Raw genomic sequence first — 17,080 nt, 5'->3', positions numbered from 1 at the left:
TGGGGGTGTCTGGGTGCTGAGGGTCTTTATGGGGTGCTGGGAGGGTGGTGGTGGGGTGTGCATGCTGAGGATCTCCATGGGGTGCTGGGGGGATTCTGGGGGGCTTGGGGTGCTGAGGGTCTCGGTGGGGTGCTGAGGGAGTGCTAGGGGTATTTGGGTGCTGGGGGTCTCCATGGGGTGCTGCGGAGGTGCTGGGGGGGTCTGGGTGCTGAGGGCCTCCATGGGGTCCTGAGTGGGGGCTGAGGGTATCTGGAGGCTGGGGGTCTCCATGGAGTGCAGGGGGTGTGTTGGGGAGCCATGGGTGCTTGCAGGCTCCATGGGGTGCTGAGTGAGTGCTGAGGGGCTCTGTGCACTGGAGGTCTCCTTGTGGGGCTGGGTGGGTGCTGGGTGGCTCAGGGTGCTAGGGATCTCCTTGGGGTGCTGGGAGGGTGCTGGGGGGCTCTGGGTGCTGGGGATCTCCTTGGGGGCTTGGGTGGGGGCTGGAGGGCTCCATGTGCTGGGGGTCTCCTTGGGGTGTTGGGTGGGTGCTGGGTGGCTCAGGGTGCTGGGGGTCTCCTTGGGGGACTGGGTGGTTATTGGGAGGCTCTGGGTGCTGGCAGGCTCTGGGGGGGACTGGGAGGGGACAATGGTGCCTGGACCCAGTTGGACTTCAAGGGCAGGAGGGGCTGCTGGCATCAGGGTGGGGTTCTGCAATGGAGGAGGTGATGGGAGCTCTGTGGGGGGAGCAGAGATCCCAGCAGGGCCTGGGTCTGGGTCCACACCTGAGGAGGGAAGGGACACAGAGGTCTGTGAGGCCCCTGCACCACCACCTCCAGGCCCCCTGCCCTGGGTGCTGGTTGAAGAAAACCCCATCCATCCATGCAGCCAGCCAGCCATCTACCCATCCACCCATCTACTCACCCATCCACCTATCCATCCATCCACCCATCCATCCATCCATCCACCCACCCACCCACCCATCCACCTACCCATCTATCCACCCACCCACCCATCTGTCCATCCATCTACCCACCCATCCATCCTTTCCTCCTTCCTTGCCATCCATGCATCCAGTCTCCCACAAATCCTTCTTGGCCATCCATCAATCCACCTACCCTTTCTCCTAACTTTCTGTCCTTCCCTCCCTCCACCTTTCTGTCCATTCAATTGTCCCTTCCCCTCTCAGTCTATCCATGCATAGTCCCTACTGTCTTTCCACCCACCCCAGCCCTCCAACATCTCATTCTTTTCCTGAAAATTTCTTCCAAATAATTCCTTTCTTAGTACCGTCTGGATCCAGATCTGCTGGAGGACGTGTGCTCCTCATGGTAGCTTCTGGACCAGGTTCTGCTCCAATTTGTGTGCTCCATGTGGTATCATCTGGACCTGGTTCTGCTGTAGGATGTGTGCTCCTCAGGGTAGCATCTGGACCTGGTTCTGCTGTAGGATGTGTGCTCCTCAGGGTACCATCTAGACCGAAATCTTCTGAAGAACATGGGCTCCCTGTGGTACCATCTGCATCCAGTTCTGCTGAAGGACGTGCATACAGTGTGGCACCACTGGGACCAGGTTCTGCTGTGGGATGTGCACTCCACATGGCATCATCCAGACCCCTTTCTGCTGAAGAATGTGCACTCTGTGTCGTACCATCTGGACCCAGTTCTGCTGGAGGATGAGTGCTCCTCATGGTACCTTCAGGACCTGGTTCTTCTGCAGGGCGTGTGCTTTGCATGCTACCTTCTGGACCTGGTTCTGCTGGAGGATGAGTGCTTTGCATGCTACCTTCTGGACCTGGTTCTGCTGGAGGACCTGTGCTCATCATGGTATCTTCAGGACCTGGTTCTGCTGAAGGACGCATGCTTTGCATGCTACCTTCTGGACCTGGTTCTGCTGGAGGACCCGTGCTCCTCATGGTATCTTCAGGACCTGGTTCTGCTGCAGGACGCGTGCTCCATGTGGCACCATCTGGGTCCAGTTCCACTGGAGAATGTGTGCCCCATGTGGTACCATCTGGATCCAGTTCTGCTGGAGGATGTGTGCTCCATGTGGTACCATCTGGAACCAGTTCCACTGGAGGACGTGTGCTCCTCATGGTATCTTCAGGACCTGGTTCTGCTGCAGGACGCGTGCTCCATGTGGCACCATCTGGGTCCAGTTCCACTGAAGGACGTGTACTACTCATGGTACCTTCTGAACCTGGTTCTGCTGCAGGATGTGTACTACTCATGGTATCTTCAGGACCTGGTTCTTCTGCTGGAGGACGTGTTCTCTGCATGGTACCTTCAGGACCTGGTTCTTCTGCTGGATGTATGCTCCTCAGGGTATCATCTAGACCAAAATCTGCTGAAGAACGTGTTGTCCATTTGGTACCATCTGCATCCAGTTCTGCTGGGGGACGTGTGCTCTTCATGGTACCTTCAGGACCTGGTTCTGCTGCAGGACGTGTGCTCCATCTGGCACCATCTGGGTCCAGTTCCACTGAAGGACGTGTACTACTCATGGTACCTTCAGGACCTGGTTCTTCTGCTGGATGTATGCTCCTCAGGGTATCATCTAGACCAAAATCTGCTGAAGAACGTGTTGTCCATTTGGTACCATCTGCATCCAGTTCTGCTGGGGGACGTGTGCTCTTCATGGTACCTTCAGGACCTGGTTCTGCTGCAGGACGTGTGCTCCATCTGGCACCATCTGGGTCCAGTTCCACTGAAGGACGTGTACTACTCATGGTACCTTCAGGACCTGGTTCTGCTGCAGGATGTATGCTCCTCAGGGTATCATCTAGACCAAAATCTGCTGAAGAACGTGTTGTCCATTTGGTACCATCCGCATCCAGTTCTGCTGGGGGACGTGTGCTCTTCATGGTACCTTCAGGACCTGGTTCTCCCAGTTTCTGGTTACTTTGTATGGTATTACCTGCTGGGACCACCATGGTGGGGACCAAGTTCTGCCTTGCTTTGGGCCTGGTGCCTTCTGTGGTACTAACCAGATCCTGCCCCACTTTGGCTTGAGTGGCATCAATGGGATCCTGTCCTGCTGGCTGTTGGGTGAGCTGGATGGCAACTGTCCCATCCTGCCCTGTTCCTGGTTGGGTGGCACCAACTGGATCCTGCCCTGCCTTGGGCTTGGTACCTTGCATAGTCCCAACCAAACCCCGTTCTGGTGGCTTCCTGGCGGTCTGGTTGGCACCGGCCAGAATCTGTCCAGCTTTGAGCTGAGTGATCCGTACAGTACTGGTTGGATCCCGCCCTGCTTTGGGCCGGGTGATGCGGATGGTACCAACTGGATCCCATCCTGCCTTGGACCTGTTGGTGCCTGCTGGATCCCATCCTGCTTTGGACCTGTTGGTTCCTACTGGATACCGTCCTTCCTTGGACCTGTTGGTGCCTGCTGGATCCCATCCTGCTTTGGACCTGTTGGTTCCTACTGGATACCGTCCTTCCTTGGGCCTGTTGGTGCCTGCTGGATCCCGTCCTGCCTTGGACCTGTTAGTGCCAGCTGGATGCCATCCTGCCTTGGACCTGTTGGTGCCCGCTGGATGCCATCCTGCCTTGGACCTGTTGGTTCCCACTGGATACCGTCCTTCCTTGGGCCTGTTGGTGCCAGCTGGATGCCATCCTGCCTTGGACCTGTTGGTGCCAGCTGGATGCCATCCTGCCTTGGACCTGGTGGTACCAGCTGGATCTCGTCCCACTTTAGACCTGGTGGCACCAGCTGGATCCCGTCCTGCCTTGGGCTTGGTGCTTTGGATGATGCCGGCCGGATCCTGCTCTGCTTTGAGTCGGGTGATCCTGATGATATGAATGGGATCTCGCCCCACTTTGGCTTGGGTGGCAGTGATTTGACCCTGTCCTGCTGGGTGCTGGGTGCTGGCGGTGGCACCAGTTGCATCCCATCGTGCAGGGCGCTGGGTGCTGGGGGTGGTGCTGGCCAGACTCTGTCCCACAGGGTGCTGGGTGCTGCTGGCAGGCAGAGAGGTCCCCGTTGGTGACAGCAGGTCTCCTTGCCCTGCAGCAATGAGAGGGTGCTCAGCCTGGCTCTGGGGGGGCACCCAGGGCCAGAGGTGGCGGCATACCTTGGGACCAGGGTTTCACAGGGAGGGACCCTAGCAGGCAGGGGAGGTGCATGGGGGGGTCCATGCCCCCCAAATCTGCTTCAGCCTGGCAGCTGGGCCAGGGCGGCAAAACATGGGGTCCCGTGTTGCAACCAGCCACCCGCCGGCTCCCTGGGACCTCGCACAGGGGGACGGGGACCCACATCCCCACTCCTCCTACCCTTGCGGGCTGTCCTTGGCGTGGGCTGGCCGGCTGCGGTGCTCCAGGGAGAGCTGGGGACACGGGGCCGTGCCGAGGGGGGCACCCAGGCCGGCTTCACCCGCGGCTGGCGGGGAGTGGGCTCCGCAGGGCGGACATCCAGGGTGGCCAGCTCATCTGCAGGCAGGGGAGAGCAGTGTGAGCCCTGCAGTGCGTGCACTGCACGTGCACTGCACCCACGCCACGGCCTGCCCACACGCGCACCGCACGCGCACCGCACCCGTGCCATGCCCTGCCCATACGCGCGGTGCACCCATGCCGCACCCATGCTGCGCCCTGCCCACATGCGCACCACACGTGTGCTGCACCCACACCGCGGCCTGCCCACATGCATGCTGCTTGCGTGCTGCACCCATGCCATGCCCTGCCCACATGCGCACTGCACATGCACTGCACCCACGCCGTGCACACGCGCGCGCCGCACGCGCGCCACACCCACGCCATGCCCTGCCTACGCACGCGCCGCACGCGTGCCACACCCACGCCATGCCCTGCCCATACGTGCACCACATGTGCGCTGCACCCATGCCGGGGCCTGCCCACACGTGCGCCGCACGCGCGCTGTACCCTCACTGCTGCCACTTGCAGCACAACCGCGCTGCACCCTGCAGACCGTGCACCCACAGGGTTTGCAACTCAGCCACGGTGTCCCTGTGCCCACCCACTGCCCCGGGCCCACCGCACGGGTATGGGGACTGCATGCCCACTGCATCACCCCAGCCCCCCGCATTGCGGGCACCTGCGCAGACAACGGCGGCATCCTCCCGGTGCTGGCAGTTGGTGACACCCCAGGGGGAAGCTGGGCACTCCAGCAGGGATGACTCGTTCCCTTGGCACCGCACATCGTCCAGCCAGATGGGCCCGGTGCCCTCGCCAAAAAAAGCTGCCCGGGGTGCGTCGAGGGCGTCCCCGCAGCCCAGCTGCTGGCAGACCACCGCCGCGTCCGGCAGCCCCCACAGGTCGTCGCAGACGGTGCCCCAGTGCCCGGCATGGAAGATCTCCAGCCGGCCAGCGCAGCGCCCCGCGGCCCCCACCAGCCGCATGGTGGGACCCCCTGGGAGAGAGGCCAGCGTCGGCGAGGGCCCCTGGGACCCATGGGTGGGGGGTACCTGTGCACACCGTGCCTGTGCACACCCTACCTATGCATGTTGTACCTGTGCACACCCTACCTCTGCATGCCATGCCTGTTGCACACCATAGCTGCGCACGCTGTATCTGTGCATGCTATGGCTGTGCACACCAGGCCTGTGCACACGGGCTTGTGCACACTGTGCCTGTGCACACCATAGCTGTGCATGCTGTGCCTGTGCATGCTGTGCCTGTGCACACCGTGCCTGTACACACCGTGCCTGTACACACCATAGCTGTGCATGTTGTACCTGTGCATGCTGTGCCTGTGCACACCATCGCTGTGCATGCTCTACCTGTGCATGCTGTGCCTGTGCACACCATCGCTGTGCATGCTGTACCTGTGCATGCTGTGCCTGTGTACACCCTACCTGTGCATGCTGTACCTGTGCATGCTGTGCCTGTGCACACCATAGCTGTGCATGCTGTACCTGTGCCTGCTGTGCCCGTGCACACCCTACCTGTGCATGCTATGCCTGTGCACACTGTACCCAACCATAGCTTTGCGTGCTGTACTTGTGCATGCTGTACCTGTGCATGCTGTGTCTGTGCACACCCTACCTGTGCATCTGTAACCTGTGTATGCTGTACTTGCACGCACTGTATCTGTGCATGCTCTACCTGTGCGCAGCACACCTTGCACACTCTACCCATGCCTGCTGTAATGCGTACGTGCTGTATTTGCACACATTCTCTACCTATGCACACTGTACCTGTGCATGCTGCACCTGTGCACGCTGTAACGGGTGGCTGGGTGACGGTGGGTGGTGGCGTTGGAGTCCAGGGGAGCTCGGTGGTGCTGAGGGGCTGGAAGCGGTGAGCTGTGGGGAGCGGTGGTCAGGCGAGGGGTCCCCAGCTTGGCCACCCGCTCGCCCACCCACCCACTGCAGCCCACCTGAGCAGACGGCGCTGGCATCCTCTTCGTGGGCGCAGACGTGGGGACGCCAGCCCCGGTGCCGGCACAGGGCCAGGCGCTCCTCGGTGCCCCGGCACCGCAACCCGTTGAGCCAGATGGGACCCAAGCCCTCTCCAAACCAGGCTCCCGGAGGGGCGGCGAGGGCGGTCCCGCAGCCCAGCTGCCTGCAGACCACGGCCGCGTCCGGCAGTCCCCAGTCGTCGTCGCAGACGGTGCCCCAGCGCCCGTCATGCTGCACCTCCACCCGCCCGGCGCAGCGACTGGGGCCCCCAGCCAGCCGCACCGGGAATGGCCCTGAGGACAGCCTGCGCTCAGGCACTGGGGCCAACGGCACCCACCAACACCCGCTGGGACCCCCTGGCACCCACTGGTAGCCCTGCACACATGGGGAACTGCTGAGTCCCACTGGGAGCTTCTGCACTCGCTGGGACCTGCTGGGACCCCTGCGCCCACGGGGACCCACTGGGATCCTTTGCACACACTTGGGACCTGCTGGGACCTACTAGGACCCCTGCACCCACTGGAACCCACTGGGACCCCTCCACACAGTGGGACCCCCTGGGACCTGCTGGGAGCCCTGCACGCAATGGGACCCACTGGGATCCTTTGCAGACACTGGGACTTGTTGGGACCCACTGGGAGCCCTGCATGCCACCCCCCCAGGGACCCCTGCACACACTGGGACCTGCTGGGAGCCCCCCAGGACCCACTGGAACCCACTGGGACCCCTCCACACAGTGGGACCCCCTGGGACCTGCTGGGAGCCCTGCACACAATGGGACCCACTGGGATCCTTTGCACACACTGGGACCTGCTGGGACCCACGGGGACCTCTACGTGCCCCAGAGACCCCTGCCCACAATGGGACCCACTGGGATCCTTTGCAGAAACTGGGACCTACTGGGAACCCTGCCCACACTGGGACCTCCTGGGAGCTCCCCCGCTCTGGGACTCATTGGGAGCCACTGGGCCAGGCCCCTCCCCTCCCCCTGCCCCACCTTCCCCCCCCAGTACCTGTGCTGTGGGGTCCCAGCAGCCCCACTGGAGACCAAGTGGAGAGGATGAGTGGGGGCACCCAGGCGTCCGGGCACCCCACTCTGTCCCAGGCTCCCCAGGGGGCCCTGGGGCACCCAGCAGCGGGGACCAGTGCCCAGTGCCCCAAGCACAGTGCCCCGTGCCCAGGGTCCAGTGCTCTGTGACCATAGACCAGTCCCCCATGACCAGTGCCCTTCCGAGTTCCCAGTGACCAGTGCCCAGTGCCTCTCCCAGTGACTGGCGCCCCATGACCATCATCGACCAGTGCCCACTGTCCTTCCCAGTTCCCAGTGCCCCATGCCCAGTGCCCTTCCCAGTTCCTCGTGACCAATGCCCTTCGCAGTGCCCTCCCCAAGCCCAGTGCCCAGCAACCAGTGACCTGTGACCTCTGCCCCATGCCCAGTGCCCTTCCCAGTTCCCAGGGCCCAGTGCCCAGTGCCCTTTCCAGTGCCCAGCGCCCAGTGCCCAATGACCAGTGCCTTGCCCAGTTCCCTGTGGCCAGCGACCAGTGCCTTTCTCAGTGGTTGGTGCCCCATGGCCAGTGACCAGTGCCCTTCCCAGTGCCCCATGACCATCATCAACCAGCACACAGAGTTCTTCCCAGTTCCTGGTGCCCAGTGCCCAGTGCCCAGTGCCCCGTGCCCTTCCCAGTGCCCAGTCCCCAGTGCCCCCCATGCCCACTGCCCGGTGCCCTTCCCACGGCCCATCACAGCCCACCCTACCCAGTTCCCCTCCTGGTGACCAGTGCCCAGGACAACCCAGAACATCCAGTGCCCTGCTCAGTGCCTCACAGCCTTCCCAGTATCCCACGCAGCCCAGCGCCCAGTTGCCACCACAACCCACAGTGCCCCACGCCCAGTGCCCAGTGCCCAGCATGGCCCACTGTGCCCAGTGCAATTCCCAGTGCCCTTCCCAGTGCCCAGTTCCCAGTGTCCCATGCCCTGCCCAGTGCCCAGCACCACCCCCGGTGCCCAGCGCCTGCCCGCCCTGCAGTGTTCCACAGCCCCAACTGGGTGCAGCACCCCATGCAGTGCCCAGCACCCCATGCAGTGCCCAGTGCCCTGCCCAGTGCCCCCCCAGCACTGCCCTTCCCTTCCAGCATCCAGTGCAGCGCCCGGTCCTGTGCAGTGCCCAGGGCAGTGCCCAGACCCCCCCGTGCAGTGCCCACTGCAGTGCCCGTGCAGTGCTAGTGCCACGTCCAGCACCGTGCCTGTGCCATGCCCGTGCAGTGCAGTGCAGTGCCATTGCAGTGCCCAGTGCTGTATTCAACCCCCAACTCAGCACCCATGCCATACCCAGGCGACACACACACCAATCCCATGCAGTGCCAGCGCAGTGCCAGTGCGGTGCCTGTGCAGCGTCAGTGCAGTGCAGCGCGGTGCCAGCACAGTGCCTGTGCAGTGCCCAGTGCCATACTCACCCTGCCTCCCAGCACCCACACCGTACCCATGCCATAGCTGTGCCACACGCACACCAACCCCGTGCAGTGCCCGTGCAGTGCCAGCGCAGTGCAGCGCGGTGCCAGCACAGCACCCGTGCAGTGCCAGTGTGTACTCAAGCCCCCTCCCAGCACGCGCACCGTACTGGTGCCACACGCAAACCAACCCCATGCAGTGCCTGTGCAGTGCCCATGCAGTGCCAGCGCAGTGCCCGTGCAGTGCAGCACGGTGCCAGCACAGCACCTGTGCAGTGCCCGTGCCGTATTGAACCCCCCTCCCAGCACTGACACTGTGCCGATGCCACACGCACACCAACCCCGTGCAGTGCCCGTGCAGTGCCTGTGCAGTGCCAGCGCAGTGCAGCGCGGTGCCAGCACAGTACCCGTGCAGTGCCAGTGTGTACTCAAGCCCCCTCCCAGCACCCGCACCGTACCGGTGCCACACGCACACGAACCCCATGCAGTGCCTGTGCAGTGCTCGTGCCAGCGCAGTGCCCGCGCAGCGCAGGCGGTGCCGCCGGGCTCACCCAGGAGCAGGAGGGCGAGGGCCATGGCGGGCGGCAGTGGCGATAGGGACGGCGGGCGGGCGGGGAGGACGAGAAGGGGCCGCCGGGCCAAGGATGACTCAGTCCGTCCGTCCGTCCAGGGGCTGGGGGGATGGGCTGGGGGCAGAGGGGGGCCCTGGGACCCCCTGGGGCAGAGGGGGGGCAGGGTGTCCCCCTTGCTGTGTCCCCCCCAACCCGGTGGGGCTTGGGCCAGGGCGCGGGGGGTTAACGCCGGAGCCACGCGGCGCCCAGGGGACACAGGCGTGGCGCCCACGCGTGTGCACGTGGCCTCCCGCCGCCCCGACACGTGTCTGCACGTGGCCTCCCACCGACACGCGTGTGCTCACTGCCTCCCGCTGCCCCGACACGCATGGGCACAGGGCCTCCTGCAGCAGCACAGGGCGCACACAGCTGTTGCACGCTCACACGTGCACAGGCATCTGCACACTCACTTGCACCCACGGGTTCGTGCACACATGCACGCACACGCATGCGCTTATGTGCACACACGTGCGTGCTTACACACATGTGCACACACACATGCGCATGCAGATGCACAAATGCACACACGTGCACACCCATGTGCACACACATGCACACATACACATGTGCACACATGCACACACGTGCACACACGTACACACTTGTGCATGCTCATGCACACACACACGCAGACATGTGTACACATGCATGCACACATGCACTTGTGCACACACACACGCACACAGGAGCACACACATACACATGCACGCGTGTGCACATGCACACACATGCACATGCACACAGGCACACGCATACTGGGAGTCAGTGGGGCCATACTGGGGAAGTCCCAGAGCCACACTGATGGGGATACTGGGGGCCATACTGGGGGGGCCAGTAGGGCCATACTGGGGGGGGGTTGTCACAGGGCCATACTGGGGGGGATACTGGGGCCATACTGGGGGGTCGGGGGGCCATACTGGGTGGGTGGGGGGGTCACAGGGCCATGCCGGGGAGGATACTGGGGGGCATACTGGCAGGTCAGTGGAGCCATACTGGGGGGGGTGTGTCACAGGGCCATACTGGGGGGGATACTGGGGCCATACTGGGGGTCAGTGAGGCCATACTGGGGAAGTCCCAGGGTCACACTGATGGGGATACTGGGGGCCATACTGGGGGGGGGCTGTCACAGGGCCATACTGGGGGTCAGTTGGGCTGCACTGGGGGGGTCACAAGCCCACTAGGGCTGACGGGGGGGGCAGTGGGGCAGGGTTTGAGGGGGGCTCCCCTGGGTGCAGGGTTGGGGGTACCCCTGCCCCCCCCGACCGCTGTGCCCCCCATTGCCCCCCCCGTCGCTCAGAGCTCCCCCCGACCCCTGTGCCCTTCAGTGCCCCCAGAGTCCCCCCAACATCCCAGTGCCCCCCCCGACCCGTGTCCCCCAGAGCCTCGTGCTCCTCGCCCCCAGCCCCGCCTCCCCAGTGCTCCCAGTAAACCCACCGCCTTCCCAGCAACACCCCGCCCCCCGCCGTGCTCCTTCATGGTCCCTCCCGCGCCCCCCCCATGGACCCGCCCAGCCCACGCTGCACCGCGCAGGCGCCGCCCGTGGCCACGCCCTCCCACGGCCGCCGGGCAGAGGCCCCGCCCCTCGCGACGGCCTCTCCCGTAGGGATGCTGCCCTTTCCCACCGGCCCCGCCCCTAGCGACCGGCCCCGCCCCTAGCAACGGCCCAGCCTCCCCCTGGTGCCCCCCTTCCACCCCGCCGGGAAGAAAGTGCCGCACGGCGCGCGCGGGGTGGGTGGGGCACCGTTTATTGACCACGCCCACGGCGGACCCAGCCGTCCGGGGGGCCCGACCGCGCCCCCCCCGCCCCCCCCGGGGCTCCAGGGCTAAGACCCCCCCCCAGCTCCGGGGGTGGCTGGGGGGGGCCATTGGGGGTCCCGTGGGGGATCCTGGGGGGTCCTGGGCGCTCCTGGGGGGTCCTGGGGGGGTCGTGGGGGTCCGGCCCCCCCCCCGATGTGCATCAGTGGGACCCGGGGCTGAATCCCCGGCGGCGGCTCCGCAGGGGGGTCCTAGGGGGGGTCCACCCCCCCCCCCTCAGAAGGTGTGAACCAGTGGGACATTGGGCAGCTCCGGGGCCGGGGGTCCCGTCCCTGTCCCCCCTGCCCCACTGCCACCCCCGGCCGCCCCACGGGTCGGGATGGGGGGCTGCCCCCCGCCGCTGCCCCCCGCTCCCGGCTCACCCCGCACCAGGAGGATGTGGGGGGGACCGGGGGGGGGGAGCTGGGCCAGCGCCTGCAGGCAGAGGCGGGCAGGTCCCCCCCCAGCCCCCCGCAGCAGCAACACGGGGGGCAGCCCCCCGGCCGCCCCCACCACCGCCAGCCGTGGGGACGGGGAGGAGGACGGGTCCCCCCCTGCCACGAGCACCTCGGGGGGCTGCGGCTGGACACTGGGCACCTCTGCAGCCTGGAGATGGACATTTGTCACCTCCCGGGGCTCGAGTTGCACTTTGGGCACCTCCATCGTCTTGAATTGGACATTGGGCACCTCCACGTTCTTGAGTTGGACGTTGGGCACCTCCACAGTCTTGAGTTGGATGTTGGGTACTTCCACGGTGTTGAGTTGGACATTGGGCACCTCCATGGTCTTGAGTTGGATGTCGGGCACCTCCATGGTCTTGAGTTGGATGTTGGGCACCTCCTCTGTGGCCTTCAGTTGAACATTAGGCACCTCCGTGGTCTTGAGTTGGACACTGGGCACCTCCATCATTTGGTGACAGGAGTTGGGCACCTCAGTGGCCTGCAGATGGACATTTGTCACCTCCATCGTCTTCAGTTGGATGTTGGGCACCTCTGTGATCTTGAGATGGATGTTGGGCACCTCCATCATTTGGTGATGGACACTGGACACCTCGGTGTCTTGGAGATGGACACTGGTCATCTCCGTGGTCTGGAGATGGACGCTGGGCACCTCCGTGACTTGGAGATGGACACTGGGCACCTCAGTGGTTTGGTGACGCACACTGGGCACCTCTGCAGCCTGGAGATGGACATTTGTCATCTCTGTGGTTTGGGGATGGATGCTGGGCACCTCAGTGGCTTGCAGCTGGACACTGGTCACCTCTGCATCCTGGAGATGGATGCTGGGCACCTCTGCGGCCTGCAGGTGGACACTAGGCACCTCCATGGTTTGGTGATGGATGTTGGTCACCTCTGTAGCCTGCAGGTGGCCACTGGTAACCTTTGTGGTCTGGAGACGGACGCTGGGCACCTCTGTGGTTTGGAGATGGATGTTGGGCACCTCAGTGCTTTCGAGACGGACATCAGGCACCTCAGTGGTTTCGAGATGGACACTGGGCACCTCTGTGGTCTGCAGCTGGATGTTGGGCACCTCCATGGCCTGGAGCTGGATGTTGGGCACCTCTGTGGTCTGTAGCTGGATGTTGGGCACCTCCATGGCCTGGAGCTGGACATCGGGCACCTCTGTGGCCTGAAGCTGGATGCTGGGCCCCTCTGTAGCCTGGAGATGGATGTCGGGCACCACTGTGGGCTCAAGATGGATACTGGGGACCTCTGTGGTTTGGAGATGGACATTGGACACCTCTGTGGTCTGCAGCTGGATGTTGGGCACCTCCGTGGCCTGGAGATGGACACTGGGCACCTCTGAGGGCTGTGGCAGGGCTTGGAGCTGGATGTTGGTGATCTCAGAGGGCTGTGGCAGGGTTTGCAGCTGGACATTTGTCACGTCGGTGGCCTGCAGCTGGATGTTGGTGACGTCTGAGGGTTGTGGCAGGGCTTGGAGCTGAACATTTGTCACCTCAGTGGCCTGCAGCTGGATGTTGGTGACATCCAACGGTTGTGGTAGGGCTTGGAGCTGGATGTTGGTCACCTTGGAGGGTTGTGGCAGGGCTTGGAGCTGGACATTCGTCACCTCGGTGGCCTGTAGCTGGATGTTGGTGAACTCAGAGGGTCGCGGCAGGGCTCGGAGCTGGATGTTGGCGACATCCAAGGGTTGTGGCAGGGCTTGCAGCTGGACATTTGTCACCTCTGAGGCCTGCAGTTGGATGTTGGTGACGTCTGAGGGTTGTGGTAGAGCACGGAGCTGGATGTTGGCCACCTTGGAGGGCTGTGGCAGGGCTTGCAGCTGGACATTCGTCACCTCACTGGTTTGGAGCTGGATGTTGGTGACATCCAAGGGCTGCGGCAGGGCTTGCAGCTGGACATTTGTCACCTCACTGGCTTGGAGCTGGATGTTGGCGACGTCCAAGGGCTGTGGCAGGGCTTGGAGCTGGACATTGGTCACCTCGCTGGCCTGGAGCTGGATGTTGGTCACCTTGGAGGGTTGCGGCAGGGTTTGGAGCTGGACATTTGTCACCTCGGCAGCTTGGAGCTGGATGTTGGTGACATCCAAAGGCTGTGGCAGGGCTTGGAGCTGGACACTTGTCACCTCCGTGGCTTGGAGCTGGACATTTGTCACCTCGGCAGCTTGGAGCTGGATATTGGTGACCTCTAAGGGTTGTGGCAGAGCTTGGAGCTGGACGTTGGTCACCTCGGCTGCCTGCAGCTGGATGCCGGTGACCTCGGGGGGCTGCGGCCCCCGTGGGGGGAGGACACTACTGACGCCACCCCTCAGGACAATGACGCTGGCCCCCGCCGGGGCCCCCGCCACCGCCTGCAGCTGGACGCCGGGCAGCGCCTGCCCCGTGCTGGGTACCAACAGGATGCTCTGCCCGGTGGCAGGGGGTCCCGATGCCTGGGGACCCTTCCCAGCCCGGGGCGGGGGACCCTCGGCAGGCAGGAGGGTGAAGGCAGGGGGCTCGGCTGGGGGGCTGGGCAGCACGAGGAGCTTCCGTGGGGGCGCCGGGGGGCTGGGGATGAGCTGCAGTCCCTGGGGGGTCTGCACCAGCAGGAAGGTCTGGGGTTCGGGGGGGGGCGGCGGGGGGCAGCGGGGGGTCCCGTGGGGCCCGGGGGCGTGGGTGCGGAGGTGACGCTGGAGGTAGGAGGCCATGACGAAGGCCTTGGGGCAGAGCGGGCAGCGGTAGGGGCGGGCGGCGGAGTGGGTGCGGCGGTGGAGCTGGAGGTTGGAGGAGTGGGTGAAGGTCTTGCCGCACTGGGGGCAGGCGTAGGGCCGCTCACCGGTGTGGACCCGCTGGTGTTGCCGGAGGTTGGAAGTTTGGGCGAAGGCTTTGCCACAGACGGGGCAGGCGTGGGGCCGCTCGCCGGTGTGGAGCTGGCGATGGCGGCGGAGGCAGGAGGTGTTCTTGAAGGCTTTGGGGCAGTCGGGGCAGCGGTAGGGCCGCTCGCCGGTGTGCTGTCGGAGGTGGTACTGGTAGTGGGAGGCCCACTTGAAGGTGAGGCCGCACTGGGCGCACTCGAAAGCCCGCAGCCCCGTGTGAACCCGCTGGTGGATCTGGAGGAGGGAGGAACGCTTGAAGGCCTTGCCGCACTCGCGGCAGGCGTAGGGCCGCTCGCCCGTGTGGTCCCGCATGTGGTAACGCAGCCCCGAGGAGCCCTTGAAGGCTTTGCCGCACTCAGTGCATTGGTAAGGGCGCTCCGGGGTGGGCTGGGGCGCCGCTGGGGGGTGAGGAGCCTTGGGGGGGGAACGTGGTGGGACGGTGGCGGGGTGGCTGCGTTGGTGGCCCAACAGCCCAGCCAACTGGGTGAAGGTCTTGGGGCAGATGGCGCATTTGAAGGGCCGCTCGGCAGCGTGGCTGTGCCGGTGCCGGGCCAGCCCCGAGCTGTTCTTGAACGTCTTGCCGCAGGTGGTGCAGCGGTGGGGGGCGGCCGGGGGGCTCACCGCTGTCACCGAGTGGCTGCCTTGGTGGCCCAGCAGCTCCTCCTCGCTGGTGAAGCTCAGCGGGCAGGCAGAGCACCTCCAGAGCATCACCGGTGCCGCGGCGGGCGCCGGGAGGAGCGGTGGCATGGCAACGTGGCCAGCGTGGGTCTGGAGGTGTTTCTGCAGACAGGCGTCAGAGACGAAGGCCTTGGCGGAGGTCGGGCACTCGTGGGGCCGGGCGCTAGCGTGGGTGCGGCGGTGGAGGAGGAGGTTGGAGGAATGGGTGAAGGTCTTGCCGCACTGGGGGCAGGCGTAGGGCCGCTCGCCAGTGTGGACCCGCTGGTGTTGCCGGAGGTTGGTGGCTTGTGCGAAGGCTTTGCCGCAGACGGGGCAGGCATGGGGCCGCTCGCCGGTGTGGGTGTGACGGTGACGGCGGAGGCTGGAAGAGTTCTTGAAGGCCTTAGGGCAAGCGGGGCAGCGGTAGGGCCTCTCGCCGGTGTGCTGTCGGAGGTGGTACTGGTAGTGGGAGGCCCACTTGAAGGTGAGGCCGCACTGGGCGCACTCGAAAGCTCGCAGCCCCGTGTGAACCCGCTGGTGGGTCTGCAGCAGGGAGGAGCGCTTGAAGGCCTTGCCGCACTGGGGGCAGGCATAGGGCCGCTCGCCCGTGTGGCCTCGCTGGTGGTAGAGGAGGGCGGAGGAGCCCTTGAAGGCCTTGGGGCACTCGGGGCACTTGTAGGGCCGCTCGCCCGTGTGGCTGCGTTGGTGGTGGGCCAGGCGGGACGACCACCTGAAGGCCTTCCCGCACTCCCGGCAGGCGTAGGGCTGGTCGGTTGTGCCCGGACCCCCGGCCCGGGACACGGCCGGCCCCACTGGTGGCGTCGCTCCCGCCATGCTGACAGCCCTGGGGGGGGACACAGGGGGGGCTGGGCGGTGTGCGACCCCCCCACCCCCCGCCCTATTCAGAGGGACCCGGCCCGGCAGGGGAGGGGGCGTGGCCTCGGCGCGGGGGCGTGGCCTCACCGGCGAGGGAGCAGCCAGCCCCGGCGCACTGACAGCGCTGCGGGGGCGTGGCCTGACCTGCGGGGGCGGGGCCACACCGCAGAAGGCCCGCCCTCACCAGCCAGTGTTCCCCTGCAAGCCACGCCCCCGCCGACCAACCTTTCCCATCAGGCCACGCCCCCGTGGGCCCCGCTCCCTTCCAGGCCACGCCCCCACCGTACCTGAAATCCTTTCAGGCCCCGCCCCCGCCATTGATCCCCGCCAGGCCCCGCCCCCGCTCAAGCCCCCTCAGGCCCCGCCCCCGGCCCGCCCCACTTTTCCCTTCAGGCCCCGCCCCCGCCGCGCCTCAAGCCCCGCCCCCACCGCCCCGCGCTTACCTCCAGGCCCCGCCCCCGCCTCCCCTCAAGCCCCTGCAGGCCCCGCCCTCGCCGCCCGCCCCGCGCAGGCGCCGCCGCCGCCACCGCCTCCCCGGCCCCGCCGCCGCCGCCGCCGCCCCCCCGGTGCCCGCTCACCTGCCGGGAAGGGCGCGGGGAGGGGCCGCCGCGGCGGGGCAGGGCAGGGCAGGGCAGGGCCCGCTCCGGCCGCCCGCCGCCGCCGCCGCGCAACGACTGGGCCGCGCCGCGCGCGGAGCCACGCCCCCCGCCGCGCCGCGCGCACCCAGTGGCCGGGGCGGCCCCGCGCGGGGCTCCTGGGAAATGGAGTCCGTGGCGCCGCCATCTTGGAGCGGGGAGGGAGGGTGGTGAGGGGCGCACGGCGTGTCTCCGCCACAACGGGTCCGCGTACGCGGCGGGTCACCGGGGGGACTCGGGGGATTTGGGGGGCTCAGGGGGTTGGGGGTCCGGGGGGGTTGGAGGGATTGGGGGCCGGGGGGGGCTCAGGGGGGCCGGGAGGGGTTAGGGAGGGCGTGGGCTGGGGAGAGGGGGGCTGGAGGTTGGGGGGCTGATGGGGATTTGGGGGGCTCAGAGGGTTTGGAGGGCTC

The 17,080-nt window shown here is 65.8% G+C and overlaps 2 protein-coding genes across 2 annotated transcripts in view; both read right to left on the bottom strand.

Annotated features, from left to right (window-relative positions):
• Positions 1–4,858: 4,858 nt before the first annotated feature.
• The window catches only part of LOC309600986 (scavenger receptor cysteine-rich domain-containing protein DMBT1-like), a gene marked incomplete at both ends in the record, with an annotated part of 121,119 nt that continues 108,897 nt past the window's right edge, over positions 4,859–17,080 (bottom strand). The window contains 2 exons of the mRNA XM_082333723.1: positions 4,859–5,343; positions 6,313–6,627. Coding sequence (XP_082189849.1) covers positions 4,859–5,343; positions 6,313–6,627 — 800 coding nt within the window. The remainder of the gene's footprint in view (positions 5,344–6,312; positions 6,628–17,080) is intronic.
• On the bottom strand, positions 11,133–16,685 carry LOC309600991 (uncharacterized protein). Its single transcript, XM_082333728.1, has 2 exons — positions 16,614–16,685; positions 11,133–16,003 (listed from the first exon to the last, which is right to left on the bottom strand). The coding sequence occupies exon 2, from the start codon at positions 15,991–15,993 to the stop codon at positions 11,425–11,427; it is 4,569 nt and encodes a 1,522-aa protein (XP_082189854.1). The 5' UTR covers positions 15,994–16,003; positions 16,614–16,685; the 3' UTR covers positions 11,133–11,424.

The sequence above is a fragment of the Platalea leucorodia genome, assembly GCF_965183815.1.
Source record: "Platalea leucorodia genome assembly, chromosome: 27".
NCBI lineage: Eukaryota > Metazoa > Chordata > Aves > Pelecaniformes > Threskiornithidae > Platalea > Platalea leucorodia.
Note: the sequence above shows the minus strand (reverse complement) of the source record. Positions and strands in the feature narration are given on the sequence as shown.

Bases quoted from the DNA above. Each gene is read 5' to 3' on its own strand.
- LOC309600991 (XM_082333728.1), bottom strand. From the start codon at position 15,993: ATGGCGGGAGCGACGCCACCAGTGGGGCCGGCCGTGTCCCGGGCCGGG.